Genomic DNA, 16,720 nt, shown 5'->3' with positions numbered 1-16,720 from the left:
TGCTTCAGATAAGCGTGCATGGTCAAAACCAATTTCTGAAGGAAAAACACACAGAAATATTGGTCTAATCCTTCAATTCTAAAACAAAATGATAGGAAATGCAATCACCTACAACAAGAATCCCGAAAAACGTGGGAGAAAACAATCATTGGGCACCCATCTCTTCAAAAGGCTAGTGCCCGAGGGCAAGAAGGATCTATTTAAAGCTGCTACCGAACTGAAAAAGGATCTCAACATATCCGCAACAGTGCAAACAGTTCACACATGTCTCAGGGAACATGGATTAAAAGTCTGTAGTCCCAGGAAGGTCCCTCTTTTAAATGGGAGACACATACCCAAGCGCATTAAGTTCGTCAAGGAACATTTAAATTGGTCTTGCGAAAAATGGAGGAACTTCTTATGGTCAGATGGAAGCAAGGTGTTTTTTTTTGGTGGTAATGGATCTTAATCGTATGTAAGACGACCTAAGAACACCGAATATAAGCCAAATTACACAGTAGAAGCAATTAAACACGGAGGATCCAGTATAATGGTATGGGCTTGTTTCTCGTACTATGTAGTCGGGGCTATACCATAATATACCATGGTCAAAAACCATCTGGGATCAACATGTGTTTGTGGATATTTTGGTAACGATGATGCTACCCTTTGCCGAATACAATTAAAAGACTATGATCCCAAGTAGACCCGCAGGAAAGCCAAGGATTCGTTCCAAAATAAATCTGTTCCTGTTTTGGATTGGCCTGAACAGTCCCCAGGCCGTAATCCCATCAAAAATTCTTGGTCAGATATGAGAAAAGCAGTTGTATCTTCAAAGCCAACTAACAACGAATAACTTTGGGTATAATTAAGGAGTCCTGGTGCAAAATATCCCTAAAACGGTGCCAGGACCTGGTTGACTCCATGCCAAAACGTTCCGCAGCTGTTATTGCTAATAAAGGATACACTACCAAATATTAAATTAATGGGATGGGCGTAGTTTTAATTTACAATCACTTGTTATTAAGGAATTTTTTACTGTTAAGTTTATATTTATGTTAAAGCATTTTTATGAATGGTGTTATTATTTTTTCGCCTAATTTGTCATTTCATAAGTTCCTTAAATAAGTTAAGAATTCATAGACAATTGTGATTTTTTTTTTTTCTAAAAAGTGAATTGTTTAACCTTTCTAAAATGGTATTTCAGCTCCTTTTAAACCCTAAATTGTAGTTAGGAGACTTATTCAAAGTTTTACTGGGCCAGTGGTGCTATTTTTTTTTTCGCAGCTGTACATACATAGATATGAATGCATGTGAATGTGCATCTATACTTGAGGATGTACATATATATATTTACGAATTCAGACCGAGCGTTTAATAAAAAAAAAGAACACAGTTGTTTGTTTTATGTATTATTAAACGTTTTTGTTAATTCCAATAAAGGAAGAACTACAGCCTTTGGATTATCACTAGGTTGGATAATGGACTTCGAAATTAAAGTTGGCTTAGCAGGGCTATCGCAATTGATAGCGTACACAGTACTGATTAAGCTTTAAACGTTTATTCTCCAGTGGAGAGAGGAACTCCCGTCCACAATTGCGTGGGCGGAAGTTTTTCTTATTTATGTTGGCTCGCCAAGTGATCAAATGTTTAGGGGACGTTGGCTCGCCACAGAGTCTAGACTTTGGATCATGACGCTGTGCGTAAATAACAACCAAGCTTAATCGAAGGGCTCTCGATCTTTGATTACATTTTGTACTTAGGCATTAATGTGAGTGTGTGAGATTTTACAATAATGTGTGTGGGGTTGGGGAGTTGTGAGTGTAGAATATATTGTTATTTGTATTATTAACGGGATTTGGATTTTTCTCAGTAGCTAAAATAACTAATATATTTATTTGGTTTCATAATACACAGCTACATCAGGGACAATGAGTGGTCCTCATGTAGCGTTACCTGTGGAGAAGGAATCCGCCGGCGCACCCACAACTGCAAGATTTTCCTCGAGTACTCTAGAACGGTGGCCACCGTTAATGATTCGTTGTGCGAGGGAAAGAAACCACATGACGAAGTAGAGCGATGTGTGGAAAATCCGTGCATGCTGCCCTCCCACGGCTTCGATGACCAGTTCCCCCGTGATTCTATTAAAGTGGGTGTGTCGGAACCGGGTAAGACGTATGTCTGGCGGGAACAGGGATACACTTCCTGCAGTGCCTCCTGTCTCGGAGGTGTCGAGGAGCTGATCATCAACTGCGTTAGGGAAGATAATGGTAGGGTGGTGTCGCCCTTCCTCTGTTCCCCGGAAACTAAGCCGGAGGCCAGGGTTCGTACCTGCAACGACCGTCCCTGCCCTCCCAGATGGAACTACTCAGACTACTCGGCATGCTCTAAGAGCTGTGGCATTGGCATCAAGACCCGCGAGGTGCAGTGTATCCACGAGGTTACGCGCGGAGGAGACAACACAATGGTGGTGCCGAACAGTATGTGCCCACAGCCACCACCAGCTGATCGGCAGTACTGCAACGTTCTCGATTGCCCTGTACGTTGGGAAGTAGGTGAGTGGAGCAAGTGCTCCCATACCTGTGGGTATGGGTTTAAGGATCGCAAGGTGGAGTGCAAGCAGATTATGGCACAGGAGCACAAGATCGAACGACCCGAATCTATGTGCCCGAGTGTTAAGCCGGCGGACAAAAAGCCCTGCAATGTAAAGCCCTGCCCGCCGGAAGATCCCAAGCCAGTCATCCAAATCAACAACTCAACACACATTCAGCACGACCCCAAGAAGACCAAGATCACCCTTAAAGTGGGCGGCGCTGGAGTTGTTTTCTTCGGCACCCAGGTAAAGATCAAGTGTCCCGTGAAGCGGTACAATCGCACTAAAATCAAGTGGAGCAAGGATCACAAGCCGCTGCAGCGTTCACGAAAGTACAAAGTGTCAAAAAAGGGCGCCCTGCGTATACTTGATATTACGTTCCGCGATGCCGGGGTCTACTCCTGCCACGCCGGTCTCAGCTCCGCAGAAATAAGCATCGATGTGAAGGCCAAGCCGGGGCAGCAGGCTGAGGAGCTGAAACAACAGGAATCTGGTTGGTAATCTGTGCTGGGTCTAATCTGCTCTATAGTTTATACCTTACCCCGCTTTTTTCAGAACGATTGGTGCGTGAGAATAGTGGCACAGAGGCTCTCACGTCGGCGGATATGAAGACCGCTGGTGGAACAGGGACTTCCGCTGCTGTCGAAACTATTAGCCACGTTAATGGGTAAGCAAACGATCTGTCATGCAGCATGCAAAGCTTTTTCGATTATTATACCCGTTACTCGAAGAGTAAAAGGTATAATGCCCACAAACCGCACAAAACTGTCACGCCCACACTTTTGGAAAACGTTTTGATATTTTTATACCCGTTACTCGTAGAGTAAAAGGGTATACTAGATTCGTTGAAAAGTATGTAACAGGCAGAAGGAAGCGTTTCCGACCATATAAAGTATATATATTCTTGATCAGGATCAGTAGCCGAGTCGATCTGGCCATGTCCGTCTGTCCGTCCGTCTGTCGGTCTGTCCGTCCGTCTGTCCGTATGAACGTCGAGAGCTCAGGAATTACAAAAGCTAGAAAGTTGAGATTTAGCATACAGACTCCAGGGACATAGACGCAGCGCAAGTTTGTCGATTCATGTTGCCACGCCCACTCTAACGCCCACAAACCGCCTAAAACTGCCACGTCCACACTTTTGAAAAATGTTTCGATATTTTTTCATTTTTGTATTAGTCTTGTAAATTTCTAACGATTTGCCAAAAAACTTTTTGCCACGCCCTCTCTAACGCCCACAAACCGCCCAAAGCTGCCACGCCCACACTTTTGAAAAATGTTTTGATATTTTTTCATTTTTGTATTAGTCTTGTAAATTTCTATCGATTTGCCAAAAAACTTTTTGCCACGCCCACTCTAACGCCCACAAAACCGCCAAAAACTGTATATGCTGAAGACTCTCCTTTGCACTTCGAATAGCTGAGTAACGGGTATCAGATAGTCGGGGAACTCGACTATAGCGTTCTCTCTTATTTTTTTTTATATGTCTTGTTAATTCTTATTGATTTGTCAAAAAGCTTTTTGCCATGCCCTTTCTAACGCCCACAAACCGCCTAAAACTGTCAGTGCTGAAATTTCTCCTTTCACTAGCTGAGTAACAGGTATCAAATAGTCGATAATCTCGACTATAGCGTTCTCTCTTATTTTAGTATTGCGATTTCGTAATGCCGCCTTATTCCTAATTTTCCAGAACGCATCAGCATGGCTCACGTCGCAGGCAGCAGCAGTCGGAGCGATTGCAGAACGGGAGGGAACGGAACCGAAGACCCAAGTCCGATGAAGTTCAGCATGCGGATAGCAGCATTATGGAAGATGATGTGAGTATCGGAAGCGTTGCGATTGTCCCACTTGATCATAGTTTACGTTTTAAGTATGTTTCTAATTTTATTGTGTATGGGCTTTGCGGCTTTAGACGCTCTCTTTTGTAGCGTACCTACATCTATGTAATTTGGTAGTGTTTTTCATATTAATGGAATAAATATCTGTGCCAGCTGTTGACAGATTTGTATCTGACTGTCTCTGTCTCGTTTGTATTGTTCCCTGCTCTTTCCTATCCGACAATGTAGATATAACGTATGCACAGCTAATACGAGACAGAGAATGCGTAAATTAAACAAATAAATGGCTAGAAAACAACAAAAGCAATAGCTTAGCTTTGACAAAACGTTCTTGCTGTGTTCCTGATTAAGGGAGGGAAGCAAAAAGTTTCCAAATCTTTATTCGACTGATTTTGCCAACTCCACCTGGTCAAATCTCTGTTTGTTTGCTGCGTTTGACTCTCATACTACTTCATATATTGTTGTACAAATATTAAAGATATTTATACAGACTTTTTTCTAAATATATACGATAATACATTTGTTTCCAAACTTAATGCATTCGCTTTCAGGTTGAACCGTTTTAACTGCTCCACAGAGTTCCCTTTTCCATTTCCCTTTTAACAACCCTGACTCGCCCAACACAATCTCTCATAATATATTACGCTCATATCCATATCCGCATATCCATAACTTGAAGTCGAAACACATTGCTAATAAATAACGCCACAGTTAATAACTATTCTCGCCATATTTCTTTCTTAACCCAACCCAATCCCCGTCCAATACATATGTATCTACCTGTGAGGGCGTGCATATGCAGCTCTCGCAATTAGTGCAATCTGATGACAGAATACCGCAGCCGGCGAGCGCCAGTAGCGGCGGTAGTCGCACCAGGACTCTGCTGGCTATGCCATATTTCCAGGCTCTGCTAAGCAATCTCCAGGTGAGACGCATTTTTTTTGCATCCCTAGTTCTGCTCGGTTTTATTACTTTGGCACCCGGCAGCACTCGGTGCGCCCTATTCCATTTTAGTTCGACCTCACATTTCGTTGCCATATTTTTATTCAGCGCATTTTGGTTTTATTGCTTTACTTTTATTAATTCTACAAAAGGAACACACACATTATTGGTTTTAACCCCTTCAGAAACTCTGACTGAACTCTGAGAATAAAAATTAAAAACTTATAGCACATTAAATTGTAATACACCCTTTAATGCACAAAGTTGTACATTATTTAAACAAAAGCAGTTAAATCCTTAAAATAGTTTTAATACTCTTAACCAATTTTGTAATTCTCTTAAATAATATATAAGTATACAATACAAAATAATAAAGTTAAAAAAAACATAAAGTTACAATTTTTTTAGTCAAATTTGTTAATTTGTTGAAGACTATATCTTTTTTTGAATTATTATTATATTTCGGCAGAGGTAACGACTATTTGAGCAAACGGTTTTTTTTATGCCTAACGCGATATAATTTTGTATGAATAAAAAATCACACGTTCAGCGAACAACATAATTTGATTACAATTAAAACAATAGTGTGTGCTTGCTAACGAAACAAAACTTTTTAAAATTGTTGCGGGTACAAGAGTGATAACCCCAAAATACGAGCAAAGTAAATTATTAAAGGCCAATTAATTTTTTATTTAATCTTTGCATGCTTTCAAATTATTTTCATGATTTATTGTATGTTTTTTAGTGATGTTTGTATGTTTCCCACTCTCAACAATAACTTACCAACTTTGTTGTTCTATTTTAAAATCTGATCATAAATATATTTCTTTACTGTTCGGTTTTTTCGGGCCCCTGCGAAAAATATTACACAACACATACAACATCTTAAAATAAATACGGGAACTATTTTCGAATATACTGTTAACATAACAAAACAAAACGTAGGTAAACTTTATACAATCACCAATATAATGCTTAATCCCACTTGACAAAGAAGCTTTTTACTCCACTTCCAGCGCGTAAACAGTTTATCGGAAACTTTAATATTTTCTCAGTCTTGAGGAATGAAATTGCTATCAAATCATTTTAATTACGGATTTCTAATAAAAATGTCATTTTTATCTGAATTTTTCGCGAGAATTTTTTGCGCGCCTTCCATTTAAGACATGTCTATGTAGCTTTTGTTTGTATGCATTTTGTTCCATACAAATTGGGAAAACTAAAATATTTTTGAAAAAAGACAATACATCGCGGTTTAGTTATCAAGTATATATTATATATTCCTCTTTTTTTTATTACTTATAATTTATTCCCGTACTGCAATTCCGTAATTTATAATTGTACAATTTTTAAATTAAAAAAGTTATCAATTTGTGTAAATAGAGACAAAAAGTAAAAACATATGATTTATCGAAAATGCTTTTTATACCCGTTACTCGTAGAACAAAAGGTTAAGGTAAAGATTGTAAAGTATGTCACAGTTATAGGTAAGTGTTACCGACTACATAAAGGATATATATTCCTAATCAGAATCACTAGCCGAGTCGATCTGGCCATGTCCGTCTGTCCCTGGGAACTATTAAATCTAGAAAGTTGAGATTACAAACTCACAAACCGCCAAAACTGCCACGCCCACCCCTTTGAAAAATTGTTTTCATATTTTTGTATTATTCTTGTACATTTTTATCGATTTGCCAAAGAAGTTTTTGCCACGCCCACTCTAACGCCCATAAACCTCCCAAAACTGACAATGAAAAATGTTTTGAAATTTGTTCGTTTTATTATTTGTCTTACCATTTTCTGTTGGTATACTAAAAACATTTTGAATACATCCCTTTCAACGCCCACAAACCTCCCAAACTGTCACGCCCACACTTTTGGAAAATTTTTAATTTGTTCAGTTTCTACCAATATTCCAGAAAATGTTGAAATTTCTAGTTCGCACTTCCACTAACTGAGTAACGGGTATCTGATAGTCGTGGAACTCGACTATAGCGTTCTTTCTTGCTTTTATTCTTTATACCCGTTACTCGTAGAGTAAAAGGGTATACTAGATTCGTTGAAAAGTATGTAACAGGCAGAAGGAACCGTTTCCGAGTATATAAAGTATATATATTCTTGATCAGGATCAATAGCCGAGTCGATCTGACCATGTCCGTCTGTCCGTCCGTCTGTCTGTCCGTCTGGCCGTCTGTCCGTCTGTCTGTCCGTCCGTATGAACGTCGAGATCTGAGGAACTATAAAAGCTAGAAAGTGGAGAATAAGCTTACAGACTCCAGAGACATAGACGCAGCGCAAGTTTGTCGATTCATGTTGCCACTCCCACTCTAACGCCCACAAACCGCCCAAAATTGCCACGCCCACACTTTTGAAAAATGTTTTGATATTTTTTTCATTTTCTTCTTAGTATTGTAAATTTCTATCGATCAGCAGAAAAACTTGTTGCCACGCCCATCCTAACGCCCACAAACCGCCAAAAACTGCCACTGCCCATACTTTTGAAAAATTTTGTGAAATTTTTTTCACATTTTTGTTCGTCTTGTAAATTTAACTCTATATACCAAAAATCTTTTTGCCACGCTCACTCTAACGCCCACAAACCGCCAAAAACGGTCAGTGTTGTAATTTCTCTTCGCACTTTCACCAGCTGAGTAACGGGTATCAGATAGTCGGGGAACCCGACTATAGCGTTTTATCTTGTTTTATTTGTAATTCATACACAAGCAAATGATACAATGATCAGTATATATATTATTTACAAAATATTGAGCCTTTTCATGAAAAACATCATATCCAGCTTTAACCTGAAGAATATTTAATATTTTTTATCGGAAAGTTTGTTTTCTGTTTTTCATCCTTGCATGCGTATGTAAATGCATATTTCAACATTAATGTATTAACACTTATAATTTTCAAAAATAATTCTAAGAAACCTTCTATTTATACCCAAGCTTATCGTTTGCTTGCTATGGTTTTATATGCTGGCAACGTGTATTAGTGTAACCGGCTGCCCGTGAATGTTTCTGAGCTGGGTGGAGGTTACATAGTAAACCCTTTTTTGTTAGTAAAGCCCATCCCTCTGCAAGGTTTTCTTTTACCTTTTCCACTACCCGATACTTTAAACGATACCAACAACGTTTTACGGGTTAGAATGCCAATGACAATATTCGTTGTGCTGTATTGACAGTAACGTTATATTTACTAACTGTGCAATTGTAATAATTGACTAGATAACTATCAATTTTACCAATTATTTTGACTAAATCACAAATAATACTACCGTTTGAAATATATTGTGTTATCCTTTTGACAAATTATTACAACACAAACCGACCGAAAGTTTACTAAATGTTCTTATACCACTACGCAGATTTGCTAAAATTATTTATGATTCATAGCCATGAATATCGCAGGATCCGACTGACCAGCATTGATGCGGGTGCTGGTCAGTAGGAAAGGGGATAATTTTAAGATCATTAAGATCATCAATTGCGCCATTACTATTATGGCCTAAATTTTTAGGTAATGCATGGACTTTAATTTAAGGTACATGGTGGCTTTTGAAAATGTCCATTGTGGCCTTAAAATATGGCCCTCTGAACTAATATATAATGTAAGACCTAAGACCTTTATTTAATAGTTTACCCTAATATGAGGTACCACACACCCTAAATATCTGCGTTAATTACTTGCTTCTTTTTTACCAAAACCAAATAAAAAAATGAATGCACATTAAACGTACAATTCATATAATTACTTAAAATGAGCTTGGCTTAACACACTTTGTGACACATAACTACTAACAATTTAATTTATAGGGTACAGCCTGCGAAGTATGTATGTATGTACTCACGACGTACTTACATGTAAAGAAATTCACAGGAATACGAATACTTATTTTGTTATTTATGTACCGCAGAGAGAAATTTAAAAGAAAATGCTGCTTTTTTGAAAATTATTCAATCTAATATTAGGTAATAACTTTTTTATGCAGCGTATCAAACTGTTAAAAAGCTTAGGAATATTATACTAATAAAGGGTTTTTTATTGGGGGCGCTTGATATTTAAAATGAAAGAAAATACATGTAGGAGAGATATTTGCGAAATATTTGTTTATTTGATAGGTCCATCGACCCTATTATGTATGGAATATGACATCATTCAAATGACCGCCACTGCTTCGGTTTGTAGCGCGCACACGAAAGGTAAAATTTTCGATGACTCTGCCGCACAAATCGGGCTATATTTGATCGATGGCGTGGCGTATTTTGACTTAGAGGGCATCGGTGGTTTGCGGCTTGTTGGCATAGACCTGCGACTTATGAAAACCCTACAAGAAAAACTTCAGCGGGGTCAAATCGCAAGATCTCTGTGGCCAGTTCACGTCGCCTCCGAGCGAGATGACCATTTCCGGAAATTGCTCGTGTAGAACATCCACCGTAGCGTGTACTTTGTGGCACGTAGCGCTGTCTTGTTTAAACCACATGTTGTCCAGATCCGTATTCTTGATTTCATGCCAAAAGAAGTTGGTATCGCTCACCATTGACGGTGACGGCCACACCATTATCGTTTTCGAAAAAATACGGACCAATCACGCCTCACGCTACTTGCCCGAACTGAAGACCCATTTTCATTAAACAATTGTAAGACTTGCACGTGCTGCTCGACATTTCAACCTGCCATGGTGGTTTGGGAGGACAGAATGAATATAAAACACTGCATCTGTCACTCAAAAACATGGCCGCAATGAACTTTCAATGTTCGAGCGTCCCTATTGAATATCCCTTTATTAAGGTGCCTAGAATGAAATCAAGAGTGTACATTACCTACACAAATAGTATATAATTTGAATTAGTGTGTCATTGTTTTGGGAGCAATAAGCGAAATATATTGCAAAAAGTATTTGCAAACTGATGGCGCCATTAAAAACAATGCTGCCAGCATATTCTATGCGAGTTTTTGCGGCGTACCACCAACAAGTAAACCACAAAAGATGTGCAGTGCTTGTATTTCAACAGATACGCACTAATTGTGCCACATATGCCAGGTTTCGGGTGACAATAAATCTATTTGGGGACGAGAATTGGAAGCGTTTTGATTAACTCTTTGCGGGACCCGCGAAGCCCCTCAGCCTGTAATATGTAATATTGATAAGATCCCAACAGAAGCAGCAGGAATAACAGCAAAATTTTCGGTTGCTGTAACAACAATAAAAGGCGTTGGCGGGAGCATCATAGTCATGGTCCTACTTCTCTGGGGCAGCAAATGGCGAATTGGTGCAGCAAGTAGATGCAGCCATAGGATAGGCTCACTTTGTTCGCAGGTTCTGTGGCGAATCGGAATTAGCAAATCAGTAAACATGATGCAATGTATGATGGTAATTCAAGTGCGTATTGATGGAACATTATACCCATCCCCACTGCTCTCCCTCCCAAAGATTTATACACCTACGTACCTCGTGTTTCGATGCACAGTGCTGAAGTAGATTTAGTAAACCGTAATCACGCTGGCTGTCGAGCACTGAAGTTTAGCATGGCATATAAAACAAACGAAATACGATTGGCTTGGGTCTGAGGACCAATGGCAAAACTAATAATATTCCGCCCACAGTTGCTATGGCCGCTACAGCGCTTTAAGGACTCTCGAGGCCAACACTTACTCCAAGGCGAGGCGCTCAAGTACGGCATCGATTTAACAGGCAACGACTATGACCAGGACCAGCCGGAACGTGTGACGGCCATGCAGTTGCCCCCAGAAGCAGTATCAGAGCGAACGCATTCGCCCTTTGACCCAGAGTACCATGCGCAGTCGAAAACTAGTGCGGAAGCGGAAAACATTCCGTCACATATGCCGCACGCTCGATGGGAAACAACAGCTGCATCTTCAACTACGGCGGTGCCAAGCATTGCGAGCGCCAGATTCGTCTACAAGTGGAGACTGGGCGAGTGGTCCCACTGTTCACAGGAGTGTGGAACGGCCGGCAGTGACTTGCAGGTAAGTGAAGTGCAGAAAAACTTTTTGCCACGCCCACTCTAACGCCCACAAACCGCTTAAAGCTGCCACGCCCACACTTTTGAAAAAGGTTTTGATACTTTTTCCTTTTTTCTTTATCATGTAATTATACCCGTTACTCGTAGAATAAAAGGGTATACTAGATTCGTTGAAAAGTATGTAACAGGCAGAAGGAAGTGTTTCCGACCATATAAAGTATATATATTCTTGATCAGGATCAGTAGCCGAGTCGATCTGGCCATGTCCGTCTGTCCGTCCGTCTGTCCGTATGAACGTCGAGATCTCAGGAACTACAAAAACTAGAAAGATGAAATTAAACATACGGACTCCAGAGACATAGACGCAGCGCAAGTTTGTTGATTCATGTTGCCACGCCCACTGTAATGCCCACAAACCGCATAAAACTTCCACGCCCACACTTTTGAAAAATGTTTCGATATTTTTTCACTTTTGTATTAGTCTTGTAAATTTCTATCGATTTGCCAAAAAACTTTTTGACACGCCCACACTTTTGAAAAATGTTTTGATATTTTTTCACTTTTGTATTAGACTTGTAAATTTCTATCGATTTGCCACAAAACTTTTTGCCACGCCCACTCTAACGCCCTCAAACCGACAAAAACTGTCAGTGTTGAAGATTCTCCTTCGCACTTCCACTAGCTGAGTAACGGGTATCAGATAGTCGGGGATCTCGACTATAGCGTTCTCTCTTGTTTTCTATCGATTTGCCAAAAAACTTTTTGCCACGAACACCCTAACGCCTAAAAATCAACCAAAACGGCCACGACCACACTTTTGAAAAATGATTTTATATTTTTAACATTTTTGTTAGTTTTGTAAATTTTTCTCGATTTGGCAAAAAGGCCCACTCTAACGCCCACAAAACGCAGTGTACTGTCAGTGTTTAAGTCTCTCCATTGCACTTCCCATAGCTGAGTAACGGCTATCAGATAGTCGGGGGACTCGACTATAGCATTCTCTCTTGTTGAAAATTGTAGACGTGACATCTTTCGGTTTTTAGCAGTTCCGGTGGGTGCGGCCAAAATATTATTGTCATATCGATAGAAATTGACAAGACCAAATAATAAGGATTATTGAAAAAAACTGGTTGCATTGTCGTCCTTATAATCTCAAGTCTCTAGCGTTCATAATTCCTATCTAGCTTTCATAGTTCCTGAGATCTTGTCGGTCATGTCCAGACAGCTCGATTCAGCTAGTGATCCTTACTCAGAATAATTTTAGTGACCATTTATATTTACCTACGGGCGTTTTTGATTTTCCTTTAAACGTCGTTTACTCACGTACTTTAAGTATTACCACTGCACTATCATAAAAGTGGAATGCGTTCCAAGGCAGTAACGACGTTTAACCAATATTTATCAAATTGCACAGTACTCTAGAAACCGCCTCCATAGGTCTTCTAAACTTAAAAGTAGGATTATATGCAGTAATAAGCACAAGTCCTCTTTCCCGGCCCTAAAGCCACTTACTTTATTGTAATTTTTCTTTTATTCCTTAAGCGGCGCACGGTGAGCTGCCACAGAATAGCAAAGGCCACGAGTTCCGGCAGTACTAGCGACACCGAAAACAATGTCGTGGATAATTCAGAATGCTCCGCACACGGCTTGGAGCTACCCGATTTTTTCCAGAGCTGCGGCAACGAGGCCTGCCCGCAATGGAGCAAGGCCGACTGGACGCCCTGCCAGCGATCCCACTGCCACGGAAGGAATACGGCCATGCAGCGCCGCGAAGTGTCTTGCCGCTACGCCAATGGGACGTCGGGAAGCGTCTGCGACGAGAATGAGCGACCTGCGGCGAGGCAGGAATGCTACAATGAGCGGTGCAAGGGAGTGTGGCGCGTGGAGTCTTGGTCCGAGGTTGGTCCTGGATCGAATATTAGCCGTGTTAAATATGAATACCTCCTTTTCTCCCACCAGTGCAATGCGCCTTGCGGTCGTCAGGGCATCAAGTACCGCATCCTGCAGTGCGTCTGGTACGGAAGTCGCCGGCCAGCGGGCAATGTGTGCAAGCACCAGCCACGCCCGGTGGTTATGAAGGTCTGCAAAAGTCCGGCCTGCCAGGCGCAGTGTGAGTTTCGACTAAATGGTCCTATGCGTAATATTACTAAGAGAATTGAAGTTTTTACACCCGTTACTTGTAGAGTATACGGTTATATTAGATTCGTTTAAAACTATATAACAGGTAAAAGAAAGCGTTTCCGGGCAGATAAAGTATATACATTCTTGATCACGATCACAAGTCGAGTCAATCTGTCCGTTCGAATGCCTCGATCTCAGGAACAATAAAAGCTAGACAGTGGAGATTAAACATTCCAAAGACATTTACAAGACTAATAATAAAAATTAAATTTTTTTTAAAAGTGTGGGAGTGGCAGTTTTGGGCGGTGTGTGGGCGTTAAAGTGGGCTTGGCATTATGGGTCAACAAACATCTACTGCGTCCCTAGAATCTGTATCTGTAGGTTTTTTAGTTCGTGAGATCTCGTTATCAGGACAGTAAAGAACTTGTTGGGTTAAAGAAGGTATTAGGTCTTAGTACGGGTTTGGCGCAGTCTTGTTGCAAATGTATCCTGGAGGTAGTTATTTTCATCCAGTCCAATACATGAGGAGAAATACGGAGGTGTAGGCTGTTATAGGATCCCTAGTCAAGTGGCGAAATGACAGCCAAGCGCTACAAGTACATCACATTGTCGAATTTTACGGCAACATAATCAAATCCCCGTAAAAAATGCCACACAAAGTACTTAATACATTAAAGATCGCCAATTCATGCGCGAGTAGTAGGAAAATCGTCGTGAAGACTAGAAAGGGAAAAGAGGTGTACACTAATATTTGCCAAACCCAAAAAAATAACTTTAACCCAATATATAGTTCCAAAATCTGTTGACATGCCATACAACATTTTGGACTTAAAAGCTTACAAACCGAAAAAAAACTGTCGCGCTGTGGGAGTAAAAATACATAATACAAATTAGGTGGCGGTCGTGTCCAATCTAGAACAATTTCTATAATTTTAGCACTCCGATTAGCTTACGAACGCCTACATAACAAATTTTTTCAGATCAAAGTGTTTAAAAAAAAACAGTTTTTCATATAAGCAATACTATACACGGAAACAAGGAGAACTGACAATATATAGTGGCTACTTTTTTGGGCTGTAATGTGATATTATACGCCGCTTTTCTGTTAAAATTATTCACGGTGTGTATATATTTAAAAGTCCTCTAACGCTTCCTTTTTTCATCCAAAGTGTCATCCTCCCAGTACTGTAGGGATTCCTCACGCTATTGCAGAAATGCCAGCTCCATGGACCTGTGTCGACTTAATCGCTACAAGCAGAAGTGCTGCAGATCCTGCCAGCAGCAACATAATCAACATCTTAATCTCTAACTCTGCTGAGGCTTACTAAAATAGGTATCGTAGGTACCGTAATAAAACGTCTATAGCAATTAGTAAGTATAACTTATCCATGTGTATGCATCGCCAGAAACATCAGCACTTACGTTAATTCACCTTAATATACATATGTAAGTCAAAGGCCAATTATAAACAAGAACGTATTATTTATAAAACATCCAATGCGAAAACGCGACTTGACACTTGTGTCTGAAGTAAACTTGAACATTGCAAGATCTGCTTTAGACATGATTTTTAAAGGTCATCAATTACACATTATGAACTACTATACGTGATCCTTTCATAACTATGAAGCACTTCAAGTTCTAGCAGCATGGTACAAATGTTAAGGTCAATTTAAACAACCACCCATTTTGTTAGTTCATATATAATATATCAAGCAATTATAAGAAATAATTAAATCGCGAAAAATATTTGTAACAAGGATAATTAATAGTTTAGGGTAACTGAACTGTTATTACCTAGCTAATCAAGAATAAAACTGTTTTGGAGAAAGATCAGTAACTATGATTCGATTACTTGCTGACTTAAATGGCTTACAAAATATGTTCGACCAGCAGCAATGTTATATTAAGCAGCTGAAATTATTGAAGAATCGTAATATTATTGTGTACATATAGAAAAGGACCTCCACTGTCGGTTTATAGCACTTAAATTACTTTCGATTTGCATTTATCAATTAACCACTAAAAATGTTGTAAATAAATCGGGTTTATCAGTTAAACCACTGTTCATTTAAAGGCCAGCCGTGTAATTTAATAAAAGTCGAACTATTTTAAATACATATATACGCCTAATTATAATTAGTTTTATATGGAAACATTGTTTTTATATATAGAAACTTAAAAAATACGAATATATCGCAATTGTTAAAGCGTAACTAAATATATAAGCTGTTAAGTGAAAGATATTATTAATAAGCCAAAGAATAAATGCTACAGTAACTAATATCAAATGCCTACAGACGCAAGCAAAAATAAACACAATCGCAGCCCAAAAGAAATCGCAAGCCACATCAAGGATATAACATAATTGCAATGTATTGTACAAAAAATAAACAAATTTGGAATAAATATTAAATACGTATAAGCTAAACGTGTTTTTGTAGTCGGTTGATTTGCCTTATACGCAAATGGCTAAGATATTATTATACCCATTAATAATACCAGTAGAGTAAAAGGTAAACTAGGTTCGTTAAAAAGTATGTAGCAGGTAAACGGAAGCGTTTTCTACTCTATGATTTCATATATATTCTTGATGAGGATCAATAGCCGAGTCGATCTGGCCTAGTCCCTCTGTCCGTCCGTATGAACGTCGAAATCTTAGGAAATATAAAAGCTAGAAAGATTCAGCATGCAGATTTCAGAGACATAGATGTTTGTTGTCCCAAGTCGCCACGTCCACTTTACCGCCCCAAAACCGCCCAAAACTGCCACCTTCACATTTTTGAAAAATGTTTTGATATTTTTTATACCCGTTACTCGTAGAGTAAAAGGGTATACCAGATTCGTTGAAAAGTATGTAACAGGGAGAAGGAAGCGTTTCCGACCATATAAAGTATATATATTCCTGATCAGGATCAATAGCCGAGTCGATCATGTCCATGATCGTCTGTCCGTCCGTCTCACAGTGGCGCTTTAGATACTTTAGGTGAATAACAATAATAACTCGGGAACCAAATGAAAGGTAATTTTAGTACCTTTCCATTAAGTGGTCATACAATATGGTGTGATAAATAGTAGATTTTATACTCGAAAATTAATGTTTTTTGGAGGCAGTTTTCTTTATTTTTATCCAATTTCGACAAATACTTTTCATTTGTTTTCTCTGAAAATTCTAATATGGTACATATTTAATATTTTAAAAACAAAAAATAAATAAATTTTAAAGAAACAAATTTTTATTTTCTTTTATTTTTTATTTT

General features: G+C 39.2%; 1 protein-coding gene across 11 annotated transcripts in view; it reads left to right on the top strand.

Annotated features, from left to right (window-relative positions):
* LOC122612453 (protein madd-4) overlaps positions 1-15,857 on the top strand; it is a 44,813-nt gene extending 28,956 nt beyond the window's left edge. For 6 of the 11 annotated variants that reach the window (XM_043786081.1, XM_043786084.1, XM_043786082.1 and 3 more), the window contains 8 exons: positions 1,897-3,065; positions 3,128-3,239; positions 4,260-4,386; positions 5,210-5,332; positions 10,960-11,343; positions 12,882-13,238; positions 13,299-13,449; positions 14,630-15,856. In XM_043786081.1, the coding sequence (XP_043642016.1) occupies positions 1,897-3,065; positions 3,128-3,239; positions 4,260-4,386; positions 5,210-5,332; positions 10,960-11,343; positions 12,882-13,238; positions 13,299-13,449; positions 14,630-14,769 (2,563 nt within the window). In that variant the 3' untranslated portion in view covers positions 14,770-15,856. The other 5 variants (XM_043786086.1, XM_043786088.1, XM_043786087.1 and 2 more) reach the window with 5 other exon arrangements.
* Positions 15,858-16,720: the final 863 nt, after the last annotated feature.

Source organism: Drosophila teissieri, chromosome 2R, assembly GCF_016746235.2.
Source record: "Drosophila teissieri strain GT53w chromosome 2R, Prin_Dtei_1.1, whole genome shotgun sequence".
NCBI classification, from domain to species: Eukaryota; Metazoa; Arthropoda; class Insecta; order Diptera; family Drosophilidae; genus Drosophila; species Drosophila teissieri.
The sequence above is the reverse complement of the archived record's forward strand: the minus strand, read 5'-3'. Positions and strand labels throughout refer to the sequence as shown.